The sequence below is a fragment of the Gavialis gangeticus genome, unplaced genomic scaffold (genome assembly GCF_001723915.1).
Source record: "Gavialis gangeticus isolate Ggan-Ray unplaced genomic scaffold, GavGan_comp1, whole genome shotgun sequence".
Taxonomy (NCBI): Eukaryota; Metazoa; Chordata; order Crocodylia; family Gavialidae; genus Gavialis; species Gavialis gangeticus.
Genome location: NW_017728996.1, coordinates 2983156 through 3001015, shown reverse-complemented (window position 1 = coordinate 3001015; position 17860 = coordinate 2983156). Strand labels below are relative to the sequence as shown.

General features: G+C 50.4%; 1 protein-coding gene across 3 annotated transcripts in view; it reads left to right on the top strand.

The window, feature by feature from the left end:
* The first annotated feature begins 601 nt into the window (after window positions 1–601).
* The window catches only part of PAQR5 (progestin and adipoQ receptor family member 5), a 26791-nt gene continuing 9532 nt past the window's right edge, over window positions 602–17860 (top strand). The window contains exons 1-6 of one of the 3 annotated variants that reach the window (XM_019503917.1): window positions 602–720; window positions 4599–4819; window positions 7205–7332; window positions 7672–7877; window positions 9746–9872; window positions 15676–15720. In XM_019503917.1, coding sequence (XP_019359462.1) covers window positions 4769–4819; window positions 7205–7332; window positions 7672–7877; window positions 9746–9872; window positions 15676–15720 — 557 coding nt within the window. In that variant the 5' untranslated portion in view covers window positions 602–720; window positions 4599–4768. Of the gene's footprint in view, window positions 721–4598; window positions 4820–5604; window positions 5958–7204; window positions 7333–7671; window positions 7878–9745; window positions 9873–15675; window positions 15721–17860 lie in introns of those variants that run through there. The other 2 variants (XM_019503918.1, XM_019503919.1) reach the window with 2 other exon arrangements.

Below are 17860 nucleotides of genomic sequence, written 5' to 3'. Positions count from 1 at the left end.
GGTGGGGGGGACGTCAGGCTTTCTCCTTTGCGCACCACAGGCTTTAAAACTGGAGGTTACAATGTCAGGCAGAAATATTCCTGGGGAAGGAAAGGCCAGCTCCAGTGCATACAGACGGGTGTGCGGCGAGTGCAGCGTGCCTCATAAAAATATCAACTCTGCATGTATGGGCGTAGGCGTCTCTGAATTGGCAGATAAGCAGGGAAATGGAGCTCTGCATTTCACGCCGGGTTCAAAGCCAGTTTTGGAGCTGGACCAGGAAACCCTCATGCTCCCGCCGCTCCGCTGAGCTCGGTGCAACATGCTGCGCGTGTGAGGCCTGCAAAATGGGGAGAGGCTGGATGGGGACGTAGCTCACATTGGGGCACCTAACCTTTACAAGGGACTTTTGGCTATTTATACCCTTATGACGGTGCATGGCAATGATTTGTTTGTGCAACCCGTGGCCCTTGTTATGTCTGTGGTTCCCTTTCCCCTTGCTGGAGGTAGGGTGGTGTCCCCTGCGCGTGGTCGGTGGGCTGTGCTAGTCGCGCCGCCTGTGCATTGGTTTGGGAGCTGGGCAGAGGTTGCTCTACTCTGCTTCCCACACCCGTTTTGCAACGAGCTGAAGGCGATTCCACCCTTGAGCAGTGAACCACATTGACACGAGTCTTGTGGGTCTTGGTGGTCAGCCACGGATGCCAGCGTGGAGAGAGAATGGGCAAAACCTGCGTGGGAAAGGTAAGGTTGGTTCGGCTGGCACTGCCCAGCGCAGGCTGCCGCTGGCTCGTGCTCACCCAGGATGTTTCAGGACCATACCCAATTTGGTGCTCTCGGGTCCTGTGCCTGGAGAGGAGCCCGGCGGGGCGGGTCGGATGTGCCTTCTGCGCAGAACAAGTTTCTACCTCGTCTTTAGGCAGAGGATTGGGTGATGAGCGGCGTATGGAGGCTGCTGATAGGGACAGCAATAGAGTAGCAACTTGCTGGGAAATAAAGTAATTGCAGAGGTGGGTGTTTTCTCCACTGTGCACGTGCGTCTGCAGCTGAGCGGTAGGTACGGACCAGGTAACCACACGTTGCGGTGGGCAGATGAGCGGAGCGTACCTGTTCTCGTGTGTGTGCACTTCCCAGGCAGGGAGAGGAGGTAACGTAGCCTCCGCAGTTCAGGAAAGTGGGTCCCGAGTGCCCCTTCTGAAGCAGTGTGGCCATCCCGTGCTGATCCGCAAGCTCAGGTTTAAGCAGGGCTGCTTCGCTGAGAGCATCTTGAGCGTTGACAGTTTGCTCCGATAAGGGATTATTTTTATTCTGTCTCCTGACTCCACTTGTGTTTATGACCAAGGGTTTTGGTAGAGGAACCTCCCAGCTTCTGTGCCAAGCTGTCTGGGTGGCAGTGTAAGGTCCAGTCCTGCATAATGCTGGATGCCTAAAAATGGGAACAACGGGGGGGCAAAGCCTCTCCACCCTGTGCGGGGTCAGGCCCAGCATTTGGTCTGCGGGTCTCAATAGATCCTAGGCTGCACATAACATGACAAAAGGCCTCGGAGGTAGCTAGATGTTAGATGGATAGATATCGGAGAGAGAGGTGTGTGTAAATGTCTGTCTGTCTGCATCTATCTATCTGCATGTATGTACCTCTGTGTGTACATCCATCTATCGGTCGATCGATAGAGGAGAACTTGGGCAGTAAGATCGGGACGATGTGAAAGATAATTATGCATAATGGCAAAGCTAAAGCACTAAATGTGTAAACTTTAACTAAATGCCCTTTCTGATTTGGTTTTCTGTCACGTTGAATGTTCTTGGCTTTGTTCATTTTCCTCTTTAGAAGCAGATGAGTAACGGTTAACTTGTTTCTGAGAAGTAGCTTTGGGGGGTGGACCACAGCGTTCATTTTCCGCGTGCCCTGGAGATGAGATAGCAATGCACACCCCAGCGAGAAGGTGTGGGGCACTGGAGGGGGAAGATGGGAGCCTTTTTAATCCATTAGACGGAGGGTAATTTTGGGGTGGAAAAGGATAGCAAAAGCTGTGCTTGCTATGCAGTTTTTCTACTGCTGGTGACAAGGGTCAGGGTAAAATCAATGTCCGACTTAAAGTCCACTCCAGTAAGGTGCAGAGTCCTCGGAGCCATCGTCGAAGTTGCGACCCGGACCGTAGTCGCAGAGAGAGGAGGATAAGAGGCTCTGGGGTGGTCTGCTGGAGGCAGCACTTACAGACAAAGCCAAGAATGAAACTGCCACTTGCAAAAGATGTTTTTTTGCAGTGCCGATGTTTTTCCTTCCCTTGCGTCGCACTCTTTTAAATATAGTGCAGCGTTTCCTTCAAGTGCTGCCTTTGTTATCCGGCTCTGGTAGTGCCAACTGGCTGCAGACTCGCTGGAAGCTGAGGCGGGCTGATAAGCGAGGTGTTTGGGTACTCGTGCTGAAATGACCCATCACTTGCTGGGTATCGCGTGGCACCGCCTGCCCAGGCTGTGGAGACCTGGCTAGAAAGCCTGTGGATTAAACCCCACCAGACTGCAGCAGGTCAGCACAGATCGGGAACATGGGATGTGTGTGCGAGTGCACTGTTGCACGCTCTTTGCAGTGGAGAAATGTCTTCCCTTTGTCGTGCAAACTTGCAAAGACTTGTCTGGGATTTCTTGTGACTGGCATGTGTACAAGCGCCCTGAGTGATGGCATGACGTCCGTCCACAATAACCCATCCTGCCCGACCCCGCGAGCTGTTGGCATTAAAGAAAGAGCCATAACTGCACGCAGGCCCTTGGGGAATGATGCCAAACGCCTCTAGCGCCTTCGCTAACATTTGCACAAAGTCAGCAGGCAGAAGGGCTCTCGAGGCAGTTCGCCTCTTAAGGCTTACCCAACGTGTTCTGTAAATGCCCCCACTTTTGATGGCAATTTCTGCAGGGGGCTAAGCTGAAGAGCCCCTCGTGGCTCAGGGGCAGTGGCCTGGCTGTCATGGGGACGTTGGCATGGGTTTTGCAGGTGCAGGGAAAAAGCAGAGACTTTCTCTGGGAAAGTAGGCTCCCTCCTCCTCTTCCTCCTTCCCAACCCAATGCTCCTGAGGCCGGTTTGGAAACCTCAGGAGGAAGTGTACTGGCCTGGACTGTACAGTTAGGTCAAAATTTAAGTGCAGCAGCCGGCCCGCGACTAGCGTCGGGCTCCCCTTTGTACGGTGGGAATAGCAGCCGCATGCTGCAGGCGAGTTGAACAGCAGCACGTTCCTGAGCCCAGGGGTCCCCCAGGCACCGCTCCCCAAGAGATGCTGCAAATACCCATTTACAAGGAGCTCTTCAAAGTGCTTTGCGGCTCGGAGCCTGTTCCCTGCGGAGAGGTGGCAGCGCATCTGCTTCCTCTCGAGGTGGAGGGGGACTCTCGGTTACAGCTGTACCTGCCAGAGGCTGTGATTTTACTGGAGAAGAGCCCTCCTCGCGCCTGCCAGGAGCACCCCATGAGGCAATGCCTGTTGTGGTCGTTGTGCAAAAGAGAAACCGAGGCGCAGAGACGTGTCCGAGACCAGACGGTGAGAGGCGAGGTTGGAATCGGGACCCGGGAGCCCTGAGCCCTGGTTCAGCCCGCAGGCTTGTGCTGCCTGCAGCTCCTCGCGCCGGGCGTGCGGCGCGTGCGGCCCCTTTCTGTGGCTGTAGAAACAGGCTCAAAGCTCCTCTCTGCAGGGCCTATCCCAGGACCCGAGAGCCGGTTATTCCCGTCTCCCACCAGCCTCTCCGAGCTGCGCATCCAGGCTGGCTGGACTGGTGGTGGGACCTGCAAGGGCTGAGGTAGGGGGGAGATGTGCGGGTGCCCCGGGAGTTGGGGAGTTCAGAGAGGAGCCAGCGTCTCACGGCCACCCTGCTTATCCCACCCCTTGTGGGAAGGAGCCCCCAGGACTTCGGGGTACCTCAAACCTCTGCAGCGTGGACACTTCCGTACCTCCTTCCCATCTGCTAACGTCCAAGGACAAGCCCCAGCTGAGATCTTCCCCATGGCAGCTCTGGAAGATGGCTCTTGTCTTTTTGTGAACGTGAAATGAGCTGCTCCCGGCTAAGGAGCTGGGCCTGCCATGCGCGGAGCTTGTGCTGTAGCCAGGGAGAGCCCGTGCCTTGGCTTGGTTCGCAGTCGTAGGACCAAAACGACCAGAGAAACAGGTCCCTGATGGAGCATCCCGCTGGTGCAACCGCTGGCAATGTGGGGGACAGAGCCCCAACCCCAAAGCTGTGGAGGTCTGGGCAAGGATCCAGACTTTCTCCCTCTTTCCCAGTCCCTGTGTCAGCGGTGTACCTCAGGCCGCCTTCCCCCCTCCAAAGTGCCCTGGGGGCTGGCCCGAGGTATCTCTGCTTCCACGATCCTTGTGGCAAGGGCTGCTCTTCCCTTCGGCCCAATGTAAGACGGTTGTAAGCGGCCCGTAGGCTTTGTTCAGCCAGCCATACTGCCTCCTCAGTCGCAAGCTGTAGAGGACTAATGAATCCCCAGCCAGTGTCGTGATTTGGCATGGGAGCAAAGCCGTGCAAAATGCAGCCCGTGCATGCCTGAATCCAAAGTTACCTGGCCAGGGCCCTTCCCTCAATCACTGCTTTCACTATAGCAACCTCCCTTGTATTTGTGCTCTTGTTCTCCCTAGCACACAAGCCCGGGGCCTTGGCAGTAGGCACTGGGTGAAGAGGTAGGGAGGTGGAAGTGAAGACAACCTCAACCTGAGTCACTGATGAAGGATTAGCCGGAGCCGGTCTCCAGGGCGGTGGAGGCGGAAAGCGTTCACAGCCAAAGCAGGTGCTGCCTGGCCCGACCACGATGCTGAGCTTGAAGTTGCCAAGGCTGCTCAACATTAATCAAGTGCCCAGAGTAAGTGTGGTTTTGCTTCGTGGGTCTCTCTTGAGTCTGGCTGCTGCTGTGTCGGGACGTAGCAGCCTGTTGCAGCTCGGTGCAGCTTTTCTTTCTGAATCATCACTTTGGAGCATTTAAATTGGAGCTGGAATATTAAATATTTGGGTTAGACTCTGCGTCCAAGCCTAGCAGTCCTCATCCCGTCCAAGAAAAGACCCCTTTTTTCAGAAATTCTTGAAATATTGAAGTTACTTTGCTGTGTTAGAAGTGGGTTGTGTGTGTGTGCATGTATAGTGTGTGTATCTATTGATAGATATATATACATATGTGTGTGTAAATATAATCTATCTAGAGATAGTTAGATATTAGGTAACAGATATATGTGTGTGTAAATATTTATATTAGATAGACAGATATATGTGTGTGTGTGTGTGTGTGTAAATATAATTTATCTAGAGATAGCTAGATAGATGGATATTAGATATATGTGTATGTAAATATAATCTATCTAATATAGCTGCGTGTATAAATATATCTATCTATCTGGAGATAGCTAGATATTAGATAGATTGATGGATAGATATTAACTATATATATAGACACGCACACATTCCTATATAAATGTATAAAAATCACTTCAAACAAAGCAAAGTAAATTCAATATTTCAAGAATTTCTGGAAAAAAGGGTCTTTTTTTTTTTTTGAGTGGGATGAGGTTTGCTTGTTTAGGATGCAGGCTCTAGCCCAAACATTTAATACTGCAGTTCTGGTGTGTATATGTGTATGCACGCACGCATGCCCTTTATATATACACTTGTTGCTTATGGGAAAAAATGATTAACGTGACCAGAGAACTTTCATCCACCAAAAAGCGGGTTGTGGTGAATGTGATTTTGACTGCCATTCACAATATCTTTAAAAACAGATTGAAAAGCAAGAAATCTGTGCTGTGAAAAACGGAAAATGTTGAGCATGTGGCATAATATTTTGTTACTGCGGAAAGGCCAGTGGGGTTGGGAAAGAAAACAAACCCCAAACCAGCCAACCCTCTTGCATCAACAGACATTGCCCCACTCTGCAAAGAAAATTGGCCTCATGTTCCAAAAAATGCAGACCAAGGCCAGCTGAAACCTCTACCGAGAAATGAAGTGTGTTGGTTGGTTTTTTAAAGCTAATACTTAGCTTCTATGGGAGGGCAAAAGCAGCAGGTCAGATGGAGCGCTCCTGTGTGTGTGTTGGGTTATCCCGTGCCCTTTACTGTGGGAGCTACATGCCAGCTGAGCAGTTAGTGTGATCAGGACAAGACTAGCAAAGCTGGTGCATGCAGTTGTGATGCTTTGCCCTTGCTAAGGCACTTTGGCCTGGCCTGGTTTTCTACAGATCGATCACTTGAGCTGTTTGGAAAATCAGGCCTAGGATATCTATGTGAGGTCCCAAGACGGTGCATCTTGCAAAGCTGGGATGTGCCGGGATGTTCTGATCCTGCCAGCATGGGCACGGGCGTAGCAATGGGCTGGCCTCCACACTGCTCTGAGCAGACAGAAACCATTGCAGATAGATCTGCTGCAAACCCCGAGTGCCTGCAGGATCAGGCACTGCATTGAGGGTTGGTCCATGCCAATGGGGCCGACTTTTTTGGCAGGTGCACCACAAATTAGCCTTGCCCCCTACCTGAGTGCTGCTCTGATCCTCTTCCCCTGTCCCATCTGCTGCTCTGCTTGCTGTGCTCCCAGCCTGGTCTGCTGCTCTGCTTGCTGCTTCTTGCCTTGTGCTCCCTGCCCCACCTGCTGCTCTGCTTTCCCTTTCTGACCCATGTGCCCCTGCGCTGCCTGTCCCCTCCCTGATCTGCCACATGCCACACACACGAGCTGCCTGTACCACTTAGGACACCCTTGGTGTATCTGTGCATCCCCAGGAGCATGTGGGTGAGTGCGCCCCATGCATCCAATCCACGGATATGCTCCATGCCTGGATGGCTGCCGGTGGGGACCTCGGCACCCCAGGCCTCAGTGGGGTCCAATCCAGAGCTGCTCATTAACAGCTGAAACTTGCAGCAGACTCGGGGAAAGTGGGATGTGGATTGGGCACACTCAGACCTGTCCTCCTCGAGACCTAGGATCTCCTGGGTGCTTCAGGCTCCTGCCCTGTGATTGTTCCTTACCTGGGCAGGTAAGGAAGGGAACGTGCCATTTTTGTCCACCTACCAGCTGGCTTAGCCCACACGTTCAGAACAAAAGGCAATTCCCGATTTTGAGCTGCGATGCAGAATATAACGCCCCTCTTCCAGGCAGCTCCTGAGCAGGGGTATTGATGCAGGGCCGGGCATCCAAATACACTCCTGTGGTGCAGGGCGAACAGCACAGAGCCCATCTAAATGAGAGGCTTCTGCTCATTCCCTTCCAGGTGTTTCGTGAGCAGGGCATCGTGTTCGGGTACCGCCATCCCAGAAGCTCAGCTGCAGATTGCCTCCTCAGTGTCTTCCAAATGACAAATGAAACCCTAAATATCTGGACGCATTTTGTGCCTGCCTGGTATTTACCCTGCTTTCTCTCAGATGCTTCCTTTCGAGATATTCTTACCAGCCCTCCTCCGTCCGTGGGAATCAGCGATGGGTTGATAACCCATCGGGGGTGGGAGGTGGCAGGGGAAGGGGACGCTGGCACCGGGGCGAGTCGCAAGCTGCGCTCACGGCTTCGAGCAAAAAAGCGCCCGGGAGCCCAGATAGCAGTAACCCACGTCTAGGCCCGCCAGGCAAAATGAGAGGTTGCAATCCTGGCCCCACCGAAACCGAGGCGAGTAGGTTGTTGTCTTCAGTGGAGCCAAGATTGCCCCGTAACAAGCCAGGTCTCACTGGAGCCTTTGTCTTCCAGCTACTTCCTAGGGAAGCTGCTTGCCTTGTTATATTCGCTGGATCTCTGCAACAACGCGTACGCTTGGCCCCTTCTTGCCTACATGATCACCTGCTGCATTTACCCCTTCATGTCCAGCTGTGCCCACACATTCAGTACGATGTCCACTCAGGCGAGACACATCTGTTACTTCTTTGATTACGGCAGCCTCAGCATCTACAGCCTGGGTAAGAGCCACTGCAAGCGCTGCGCAGAATAACGGGTGGGATTTTCCGAGCTGCCTAGGACTTTGGGGTTGACCTCCCATCTCGTTAAGGGTGCATCTCAGTGGGGCTAATGAGGCCAGGTGGAGTGCTGCCCAAACGGGGCTCTTCTGCTTCCTGTCGTGGAGCTAGTGCAATCGGAGATCGCTGGTGTGGCATTGCATGGACATATCCTGAAAGCTGATGGCATTTAGGTTCCCGACAATGGGTCTGAAGTTCCTAAGACACTTCAGCCCGCTGGAGCATTTTGCATTGCTGAATGCAAGGGGGGAAGGCTCTTGCATCGCTTTGTGCACTAAGGAGCTGGAGGAATGGAGGAAAGGGATCTCCTGACAGCTCTCAGCACCCGGGAGCGGGAGCTTGTGACAGAGAAGCCGTCTCCACCCCAGCTGCACAGTGCACGCGGTTGTCTGGGCTTTGTGAATCACCAGGGTTTTTTCCTGTCTTTAATCCAATGTGACCTGCAGCCTTCAGAGGTGGAGGCATGCCAGCCCTCGACCCTGGCCCCGCAGTTGGGTGAATAGCAGCACTTTGCATGTTAGCTCAGCACAGACCCAGACAGACACACAAACACCATCCCCGTGGACGCACACAACTCGTCCAGCTGTCGCTGCCAGAGCCGGCCTGGGAAAAGACCTGTTCTCGGGACTTCTGCTGCCCTCTGCAGACCTTCACGCATGGCTTCGATCTGTTCATGCTGGGTCCTGTCGTCCTCTGCGCGATCCTTGAAGGACGGCGCTGGCTTTTTTTTCACAAGCACATGCTGTGCATGAATCGTAGAGAAGAGGCCGGCGTGGTAGCTTGCTACTGCTACAGCTTTACAGACATGGTTTACCTGCATGCTGAGTCCAGGAGACCTGCGTGAGCATCGTTCTGGTGTTTTAACGATGCAAATGCAGGCCCTGGATCTTATCGCTCTTGATTATTCCTATGCATTTGACATGGTTTGGAGTGGCCTTTGGCTTATAAACCATATCTGTCACTGATGCTCTTATTGCTGATTCCTAGCGTAAAAGGAAGAAGCCTGGATCCAAACAGCCCCAAATCTCCATTACCCCCCCCCACACCAAAAAGAAAAAATAAGCGAGTGACGTTATCCCCCAAGCTGCTCTGCAAGCTGAAACACCAATTCGGCACATCACTAACGTAGCCACCCTCCCGGGAATTCGCAGATAAGTCTTATCAGTGCTCAGTCACATGCAGGGTTGCTGAAAGGACCCTGCCCAGAGTCGGTTTAATCTCAGCGATGCATCTCATGTAAGCATGGGTGGGAAGCTGCTGTCTGGCTTGCAAATCACATGCATTCTGGGGTGAAGTTGCTGCCGCTGGGTTTCTTTACCGTACGTGTAAAAGAACAGGCCTGGTGGGGTTCGTTCCCCCTCTGTGTCTGGGCATCCTCTTGGCAACTACCCGGGTGGTAGTTACTCCTGGCACTTAATAAAATAATTTGGGCATAGACCTGGGTGAAATGAAAGAAAGTGCACGGACCCGCAAGGACACACGAACACCAGAGACACTAGAAGCATTTCCCCTGCAACTAAAAACGTCCTGATACAGCAAGTCGCTGGCTTGTTTGAAAGTCAGAGGTTCATTTCCCAGGGGTTTGAATTCATCCCATTATCCCACAGGTTTCGTTCATGTTGGGGGAACTGTAGGCATTTGTTACCTCTCAAACCCCACGCCAAGTCATATTGAAGGTCTCTGTGAAAAGGAACGTGCCACTACCTGACCTGCATGCGTTTGTTTGAGACATAAACCGTTGTAGAAAAAAGGTTACTGAATAATACATCAATGATATTCAGTACTGATCTGGGTGTTGTTTTTATTTTCAGGTTCTGCAATTGCTTATTCAGCGTACGTTTTCCCAGATGAATGGCTCAATAGCACTTTCCATCGCTGTTACGTGCCCATTGCTGTGTGTAACGCAGCCCTTAGCACTGGTCTCTCCTGCTTTTCCAGGTACTGTTACATCCTGCCCTTTCCACTACGATGGCTAAAGCATGTTCATTTAAAAATGCAGCCTTGGAATATGTTGTATCGCTAAATGCAGTGAACTGGAGAACGGATAGATGGGGCATTTACTCTTATTACCACGTTGCGCGCTGGCACTAGAATAGTTTCCAAAATGCCTGTGAAAATACTTCATAGGTGAAGCTTTAGACTTGTTGAAAGAGAGTTTCATATCTTACTGTCTCCAGCAGGAAGATGTCTGCCTATAGTAACTTGTTTTTCTTTAATTACAGCATGTCTGAGATGAAATGTGTGCTCCAAGTGCTTAAGCCTATGCTTAATTTTAAGCGTCTGAATTGTCCCATCAAAATCCATGGGACTGCTCATGTGCACGATGCTAAGGATGTGTGTAAGGTTTTGCAGGTGTGTGGCCTTAAAGTTCATACGTCTAACTGACTCCTTGTTAAAGAATAATGAATATGACATGTATGTCTGCTGTGAGAAGATACCTAAAGGCGAGCCTCCCTGAGTATCCTCCTTATTTATAAACCCCAAGCATCCTGGCAAGGGATTTCTTAGGAAATTTGTGGGGGGAGTAGGACATTTTGACTTGGGCAACTTTTCTCAAAGCTTGTTAAATACTTAGCTAGCTTCTGGTATGAATAACTGACCACATCTCAAGCCAGATATTACTCATTTTACTTCATAGTGGAAATTTTCTTGGAAGCTTTTTTGTGTGACATGCTATTAGTTCCCTTTATGATCATGTAGTTTGCACATGATAGCTGATTTCTATTTCTGAGCTGTGAATTGCTTGATGTAATTAGTCTGTTTTGTGCATTCACTGGCTGTGAGTAAAATGTTGCTCGTTAGCATGTGTGTGTCCGGTACAAGATGCACAAAAGTCACCCATGGCAGTTTCTGGTTAAAGACATTTTGCTGGTCGGCTTCACTGCACAGGGTTTGGCGCTGAACCAGTGCTGCTGTTGGTGCCTAAATGAATGAGGATGCTGTAGTCTCCGAACAGGGAGAGGGACATTGCAAAAGACAAAACATCAAAACAAAAAGGACAGAGGTAGCGGGGAACGAACCGGTAGCTCGGCAGTGCAAGGTATCGCCAAACCCTGTATTGCAGATGCCGTTTGGTGGGAGTATTGCAGGATCCAGACCAACTCATCAGCATTTGGGAAGGAAGCTTGGACCTTTCGTTGTTAATGCTAAGTGTTACATGTTGTAGCAGAATTAGGAATAGGTATGTTTAGACTATCTTGCTAATCTTCTTTCCCTCCCTTTTTTTCCCCCCCTGTATATAGTCTCCATTTATTTTTTCCCCTTTTTTTCTATTAGTTTCCCCTCTTCCTTTGTGTTCTGTCTGACTCCTGATACTGTCTGGCGAGGTGGTTGAGCTGAGGACAGGTGACAGTGGTTTAATTTGTTTCAGTTTACGATTGTTATGGCATTTTAGTGAAATAGGATCAGCCCAAGATTTGTGCTTTTTTTTTTTAAACCCAAACCCCAATAACAAAGCAAACCCCTTGATTTATTTTAAATTAATTCTTTTAGACCTGAAAAGCAAAATGCAACATCTCTGTATTGCAAAACAGTAAGCATAATGACACAAGAAATGCTTAACCGTTACCAGAAGACGGTGGAGCGCTAGCTCTGGTTGCCTCAGTCATTCTGCATTTGTCGTGCCTCTTTCAACGGTCGGTTGTTTAAGAATCCAGGAGAAGCTTCCTAAGTACCCAAAAAATGTCATTCCCCCATGTGAGCAAGTGGGGAATGAGACCCACTGATTTTGAACAACAGATGACGAGGGATGGACCCGATGATCTCGTGAGGTCCCTTCGAGCCCTAAACGTCTGTGACTCCTGTGATACTTTTGCTGATGGGTTGTAGCATAACTAGTGAGGTGAATGGGACATCGGTCCTATATGCCAGCATGGAGGGAGTGCCCTGATCTCCCCTCCTCCTGCTTCGTTTTGGAGGCCTTGTCCTACTGAAAGGCTGCATTGCTCCACAATCAGCAGCGCGACACGGCCCACAAATATCATCCCCGGTGCATTGGTAACTTCTCCGTCCCTTGTAATAATAAATGTGTAACAGACTCAGAATGACCCTCTAACCACAGACTTTTGTGTTTTTCCCCTAACTGTATTCACAGTAAGTGGCTTCCCCATCAGACCATCTGTGACGACTTGCAAACTGAGTTGTCGAGTGAACTGCAGTGGCACAGAACTGCAACTTCTGCTGTGCCAGGAGGTCTCTGTTAGCAATAAGGCTCTTCTCCAGTCTCCTCTTTTTTTTATTCTCTCTCTCCCCTTTCTTTTTTTTCTTTTAGGTTCTGGCCTGCAGCTGCCAAGGACAAACAATGCCACCCTCTGGCACTGACTCCCTTTCCCCAGGGGGCTTGAATGCTCAGTGTGGTTGACTAGGAGTACACACAGTTCCATAAAATCCATAGTTTTGTGAATGTCTCTCCACCAGTGTCCTCTTCTTTGCCTATGTGAGTGGCCAGTCTCTGCTACATCCCCCAAAGGGGACCTGAGCCACGCAAGGAGCAGAAGGCTCCAACAGGAAAGGTTGGACTGAAAAGGGAAAGCGTCCTGGGTCGAGATTGTGCAATGCAGTGCAGTGTTGAACCGTGTCTTGCGGGAATACAAAGTGCTTGGCAGATTGCAAAAGGGTCCATGCTCGACAGCAGCTGCAAACTTCATCTGACTTCATGCAGCAGAAAATGTCTTGGTAATCTTAACTGTGTTGCTATAAAAGCATCATTATAGTGGAGAGACCAGGTGTTGCAGCCTCTCCTCCAAGTGAACAAGGATTATAGCATGGCAAAGTTGGGTCCAAAGTCGTTGTCTTCATCGTGTCTCCAATCCAACCTTGCTATATGGTCTGTTCGCAATATTCTGCATAGGTTGCTGCTTCTGTTGTTGGTGTTGCCAAAGGGGTGCACTGTGGTACTATACAGCACCCAAAGTGTATAGGAGACAATGTTGGACTCAGCGCAGCTTAGCGTATTGGTGCAGCCATCCCTGAATCTGTCTTTTGTTGTGCTTTAAATGCTGGTAGCAATATGCCAATGCAGCCTTGGGTCATCTACCATAGCTTGTGTGTGCAGCCAGAGAAGAACCATACTTATACCCCTGCAAGTTTATAGATGTTATGATGTATGTATATAATGTTTGGCTTTGCTGTTCTGCTCCTCTAAAGGTATGTGGCATTAACTTTCAGAGGCACTTAGATTGATTTAGTGGGGGGGAAAAAAATGGATATGCTTGCAACAGGAAGGGGTAACCATGTCACCTTGATGGCACTTTAACTTGCTCCACAACCTCTGACAATGGAGGAAGGCTCTTGATTTCTAGTAGGACTTCTCCGTGCACCTGAAGTCTTTAATGAACGCATCCTCCTGACCTGCTCCACGCTGTATCTCCTGAAGATCAATGGGAACACAAATGAATGGGTCGTTCTGAAAATGCAGTGCTAGTGGACGCGTTACCTATCTACTTTACCGGCTCTAATTGGCTTCTTAGGAGATTTTTTCCAATACCGGCTAGGTGAGTTGGTAACAAAGTGCTTTTTGCCTTTTATTATAAGCTGTCTAACCTGAACACTGGATTGCCAAGGCAGAAACATAATAATGAACATATTTTGGTTTGCAAATGGTGCTGGATGCTTGCACAGCCCTTTCACGGTGGACTTTCTACTCCTGCTTCCATCCTTCTCACCCGCTGAACTGGCATCAGTGCAACAGCCACCTCAGGGCCTCTCGCCCACGTGAGACTTTGGACGTTTCCTCGGTCCCATGTGGATCTATCAAAACATTGTACAGCCTTTCTTGGGGGAAACAAGCTTCTGCGCTGTGTTGTACCTTGTGCAAAGGAAGCTTTCACAGCATACCATCCATGCGCTGCTGCACCTCTGCATTGCACGCAGGAGCTGCAGAAATGGGTGTCAAGGTAGAAGCAGGAAAATGCAGAGCGCCTTTTGGACGGGTAGCGAGATGAGTGGAAAGAGTAGATGCAATCTGCGCTCCAGTCTGAACCTGAAGCCAGTCCCCAAGGAGGATAGGAAAGAGGCCAACAGGATCGTCATCGGTGTCATTTGCCATATGCGAGGTTTGCAGGACATCCTATGAGCCCCCTGGATGGGACCAAAGATGGTAAAAACAGCTGGCTTTGTTTGGTGTCTTGCTGTCCACACGTCTGACTGGAAGAGCATTTGTCCATGTCTTGGTCGGGATAAAGGCACAGAAATGGTTCATGGCATATGTTCGATGGTCTGAGGCATCTGGGTACCAAACAGTGCAAACAAGAAGGGGAGGCATGGATGAAAAGTGAGACAAGGAGTGCAGGGGAGCCTAACTTTGCAGTAAGATAATGGCCGCTGTGGGACTGCCAAGTTATTTTTGCATCGTAGTAAGAATAAGGCTCAGCAAGGAGTGCAAAGTTGCTGCTATTTGCATCAAGAAGGTCATGTATAAGCTCCTGTCGTTGCAACTTCCTTGCCCTCACACACAGCTTCCACCTCTGCCGAGCACGTTAATCCCACGCAGGCTGCTACAGCACTGCTCAAGGACTTCCAGGATCAAGGCCCATGTCTCTCCTGTCCTCAGGATGCCCAGGAAAGGGTACAAAAACAGAAAAACTGCTCACTCCCATCCGGCTGTCCGACCAGTTACAGGAACGAGAGAATCGCAGACAAACGGCTGTATCCAGTGCTGACGCTCTTCTCTTTTAGGGCCACTGGGGTTGGAAGCTATCTGGGCTCATTGCCCATCTGTATTATCCCTCCACTCTCCCATCTTTGCCGTTTGTTTTGGTTTAAAAATATAACCCAAGTGCAAAGCCAGCTGGCTGCATGCTCCACCCATGTGTGTGCTGGGGGGAGGCATGCTTGCTACGGGGATCGTTGCACAAACGCGTGTGCTGTGTGTGAGTGGCTGTGTAAGAGAAATGGTGTTGCCACCTTCCTGTTGGCTCCAGGGAGCTCAGGATTAGGCCCAATGTGCACAGTGAGAGCTGCTGAGTGCTCCCCTGTATCTGAACACTTCTCACGGCTTTCCACCAGTGAATGTTGTGTTGTCTAGCAGAGGTCTTTGGGTTTGGGAAAGGCTTTGTGCGGGGTGAGCAGGTCTTCCCAGTTGAATTTAAGTAAGAACAGTTAACCTCCCTGTTGCCTGGCTGGCGAGGAACCGAACCCTGCGCCATCCAGGAGAGGTGTCCTGCCCGCTCCCTTGTCACACGGGGCCGGACAGTCTTCTCTCCAGCTTGCATCGTTATTTGCCCCATGCAAAACCGGTGTTTGAGTCCAGGTCCGAACGTGGCTTTGTCAATGAACCGTGTGAGGGGAAATGAGCTTGCAGTGACTGTAGACAGGAGAGGACCTGCGAGCAGACAGCTGAAGCCACCTTCAGTCCAGGCGGAGGGCTGCTCTGGGTAGAACCGAAATGCCCCGCTTTCCCCGCTCCCGTCAGCCCATGCACCTGCACAGCGTCTCTCTTTGGTCCTGCCTTGGTCTGAAATGTTGAACTGTTTCTTTGAGTGAATGAAAGTCATCTTTTGCACCTGTCCTTTTTACCGAGGGGTGGTGGTCCTCCCGTCTCTCCTTTCTGGCCTCACTGCCATTTCTTTCCATCCTTTGCGCGCTTGTCAAGGGCTGATAAACTTTATGTTGAGGCTTTCTGCCAAGAAAATATAAACCGCATCTCGACGGTTGTCTTTGTCATGCTCACAAATTCCAGAATGTATTTCCCTACCCAAGCATACCCTTTCCTTCTCATTTACCATATGATTATAACCAACAGGCTTGGGGCTCCATACCATCACTATAACAGCGACATCATAGAAAGGTAATAAATAGAAGAGGCTAGATTTTGCCTCTGTATTTTAGCAGATACGTTTTGCATTCCCTAAAATGTCACATTTACAAAATCTTGGCTGGGTGCAAAATACAAGTGTTCTGAGACCTGTTTCATGCATTGTAAATTGAAACTGCAATCCTGCTTAATTAACAAACAGCATGAATGCTGCATTATCCACCAGGCTTTCTACACGGATATAAATTTCTCTCTTTATGACAGCACCGGGTTCACTCTTCAGCCTTCTGATCATAGCAGTGTAAAAATTGAGTCAAAATGACTAACTTCAGCAACTACTTAATGTAGAAAGCTGCTTTTCCTTGCTGCTGTGCAATGGTGGACAGTGTTAAAGGTGAAAGGGAGCAAACACAGCCGTGCCAAGATAGTGTAAAAAGATTCTGTATTTTCCAAGCTGCTCTCAGAGTCTGTGAAGAGGCAAGTGCATGCTCATCTGCATCTAGAAAACACATCAATTGAAGTTAATCAGAGGTGACAAATTGTATCTGATTTGCTTTTTTGTTTTGTGAATGTGTATCCAATGGTAGGAATATTATAATCTGGGTCATAAATTTGATAATCATGTGTCCTCAGTATGTCACTCCACTCCACTGTGGCCTGCAGAAAACAACCAGGGAGAACAGTCATGGCAAGTCCCACCAGCTGTTCAAATTTGCTTTTCCAACACTGCTTCAAGTGTCAGTTCATGCCAGACCCTGTCACATCAATGACAAGACCACGCCTTGATACCTGCCGTCAGGCCAGGGTCTGGGGTGGGAAGGACAACACGTTATACTTTGCTGAACTCCAGATCCCTTCCTTACCTCCTTCATCCTTCCTTCCTCGCTTACTTCTTTCTAGCAGCCCCAGCAATAGCTGAGCTTTGAACACTGCTCACATAGTAATTGAGCTGGATAGACTGCAAGAGTCCAGGAAGGCAGAGGACACGGGGAGCCAGTGGCGTTTAGTGGAGAAGGATTGTGAGTGCCTGATCTCAAAAGGCCTGATGCATTGCATAGTGAAATCAGTGGGAATCTTTCCACTGATTTCAGTAGGGTTGGGTCAGGCCAAATGACTCTCCACAAGCCTTTACGCAACATAAAAAGTGGTCATTTAAGAGAAGCTGGGTGCTAATATGTTGTGTTTCCTCCTCTGGCTACTAATATTGGGCTTAAAGCCAACCAAGAGTTGGGTCCTTTTGTGCATGGGAATGCACACATACAGAGTAGAGGCAGTCGGGCTGCGCGAAGCATCCGGTGCTGATTCGATTCGGAGGAGATTCGGCCTGATTTGGTGGCCGAATCGCCAAATCCAGATTGAATCAAGGGATCAATTAAAAGGTCTGACTCGATCCAAAGCTCTCCAAATCGATTTGGAAAAGCTTCAGAGAGCTTCTATGATTTGGGCAGTCCTTGGTGGCTGCAGCAGGGAGCTGGAGCCAGACTCGGAGCTGGTAAGTAGGGGCGGGGAGGGGACCATGGGGACTGCCCCGCCTGCCCCAGCTCCTGGTCTTTAAAAAAAAAAACCAAAAAACAAACAAACAAAAAGAAAAAAGCCCCCACTCACTGGGTGCTGCCAAGTGGGGGGCAATCTCTGTTGCTCCCCACTGCCCCACAGTGCATGGGGGGCTCTGTCACGAGCCCCCTGACCCCCCTCCCTGCTCCACCAGCCCCCTCCGTGGCTGTCCTGCCCACCCCAGCACCTGCCCTTTAAGAAAAAAAAAAAAAGAAAAAAGACCCCATACTCACCAGCTCCTGCAGTGGCCATGGGGCTCGTGAAAGAGCCCCCCATGCAGCATGGGGCAGTGGCGATCGCGCCCCACCGGGCAGGAACTAGTGAGTCCAAAGTTTTTTTTTTTTTAAGGGCTGGAGCTGCGGTGGGCGGAGCAGCCATGGCGGGGCTGGGGATTTGTGTAGAGCCCCCCACGCAGCATGGGCAGTGGGGGCAGGGGGGATCACCCCCCACCCGGCAGCACCCGGTGAGTCGGGGCTTTTTTCAAAGTGCGGGGAGCTGGGGCGGGCAAGGCAGCCGTTGCTGGGGCTGGGAGAGTGGGTGGGGGATGGGCCTGTGTGATTTGGAGAGTCAGCCGAATTGATTCGGGACAGTGATTCGAATCACCGAATCGAATCGCTGC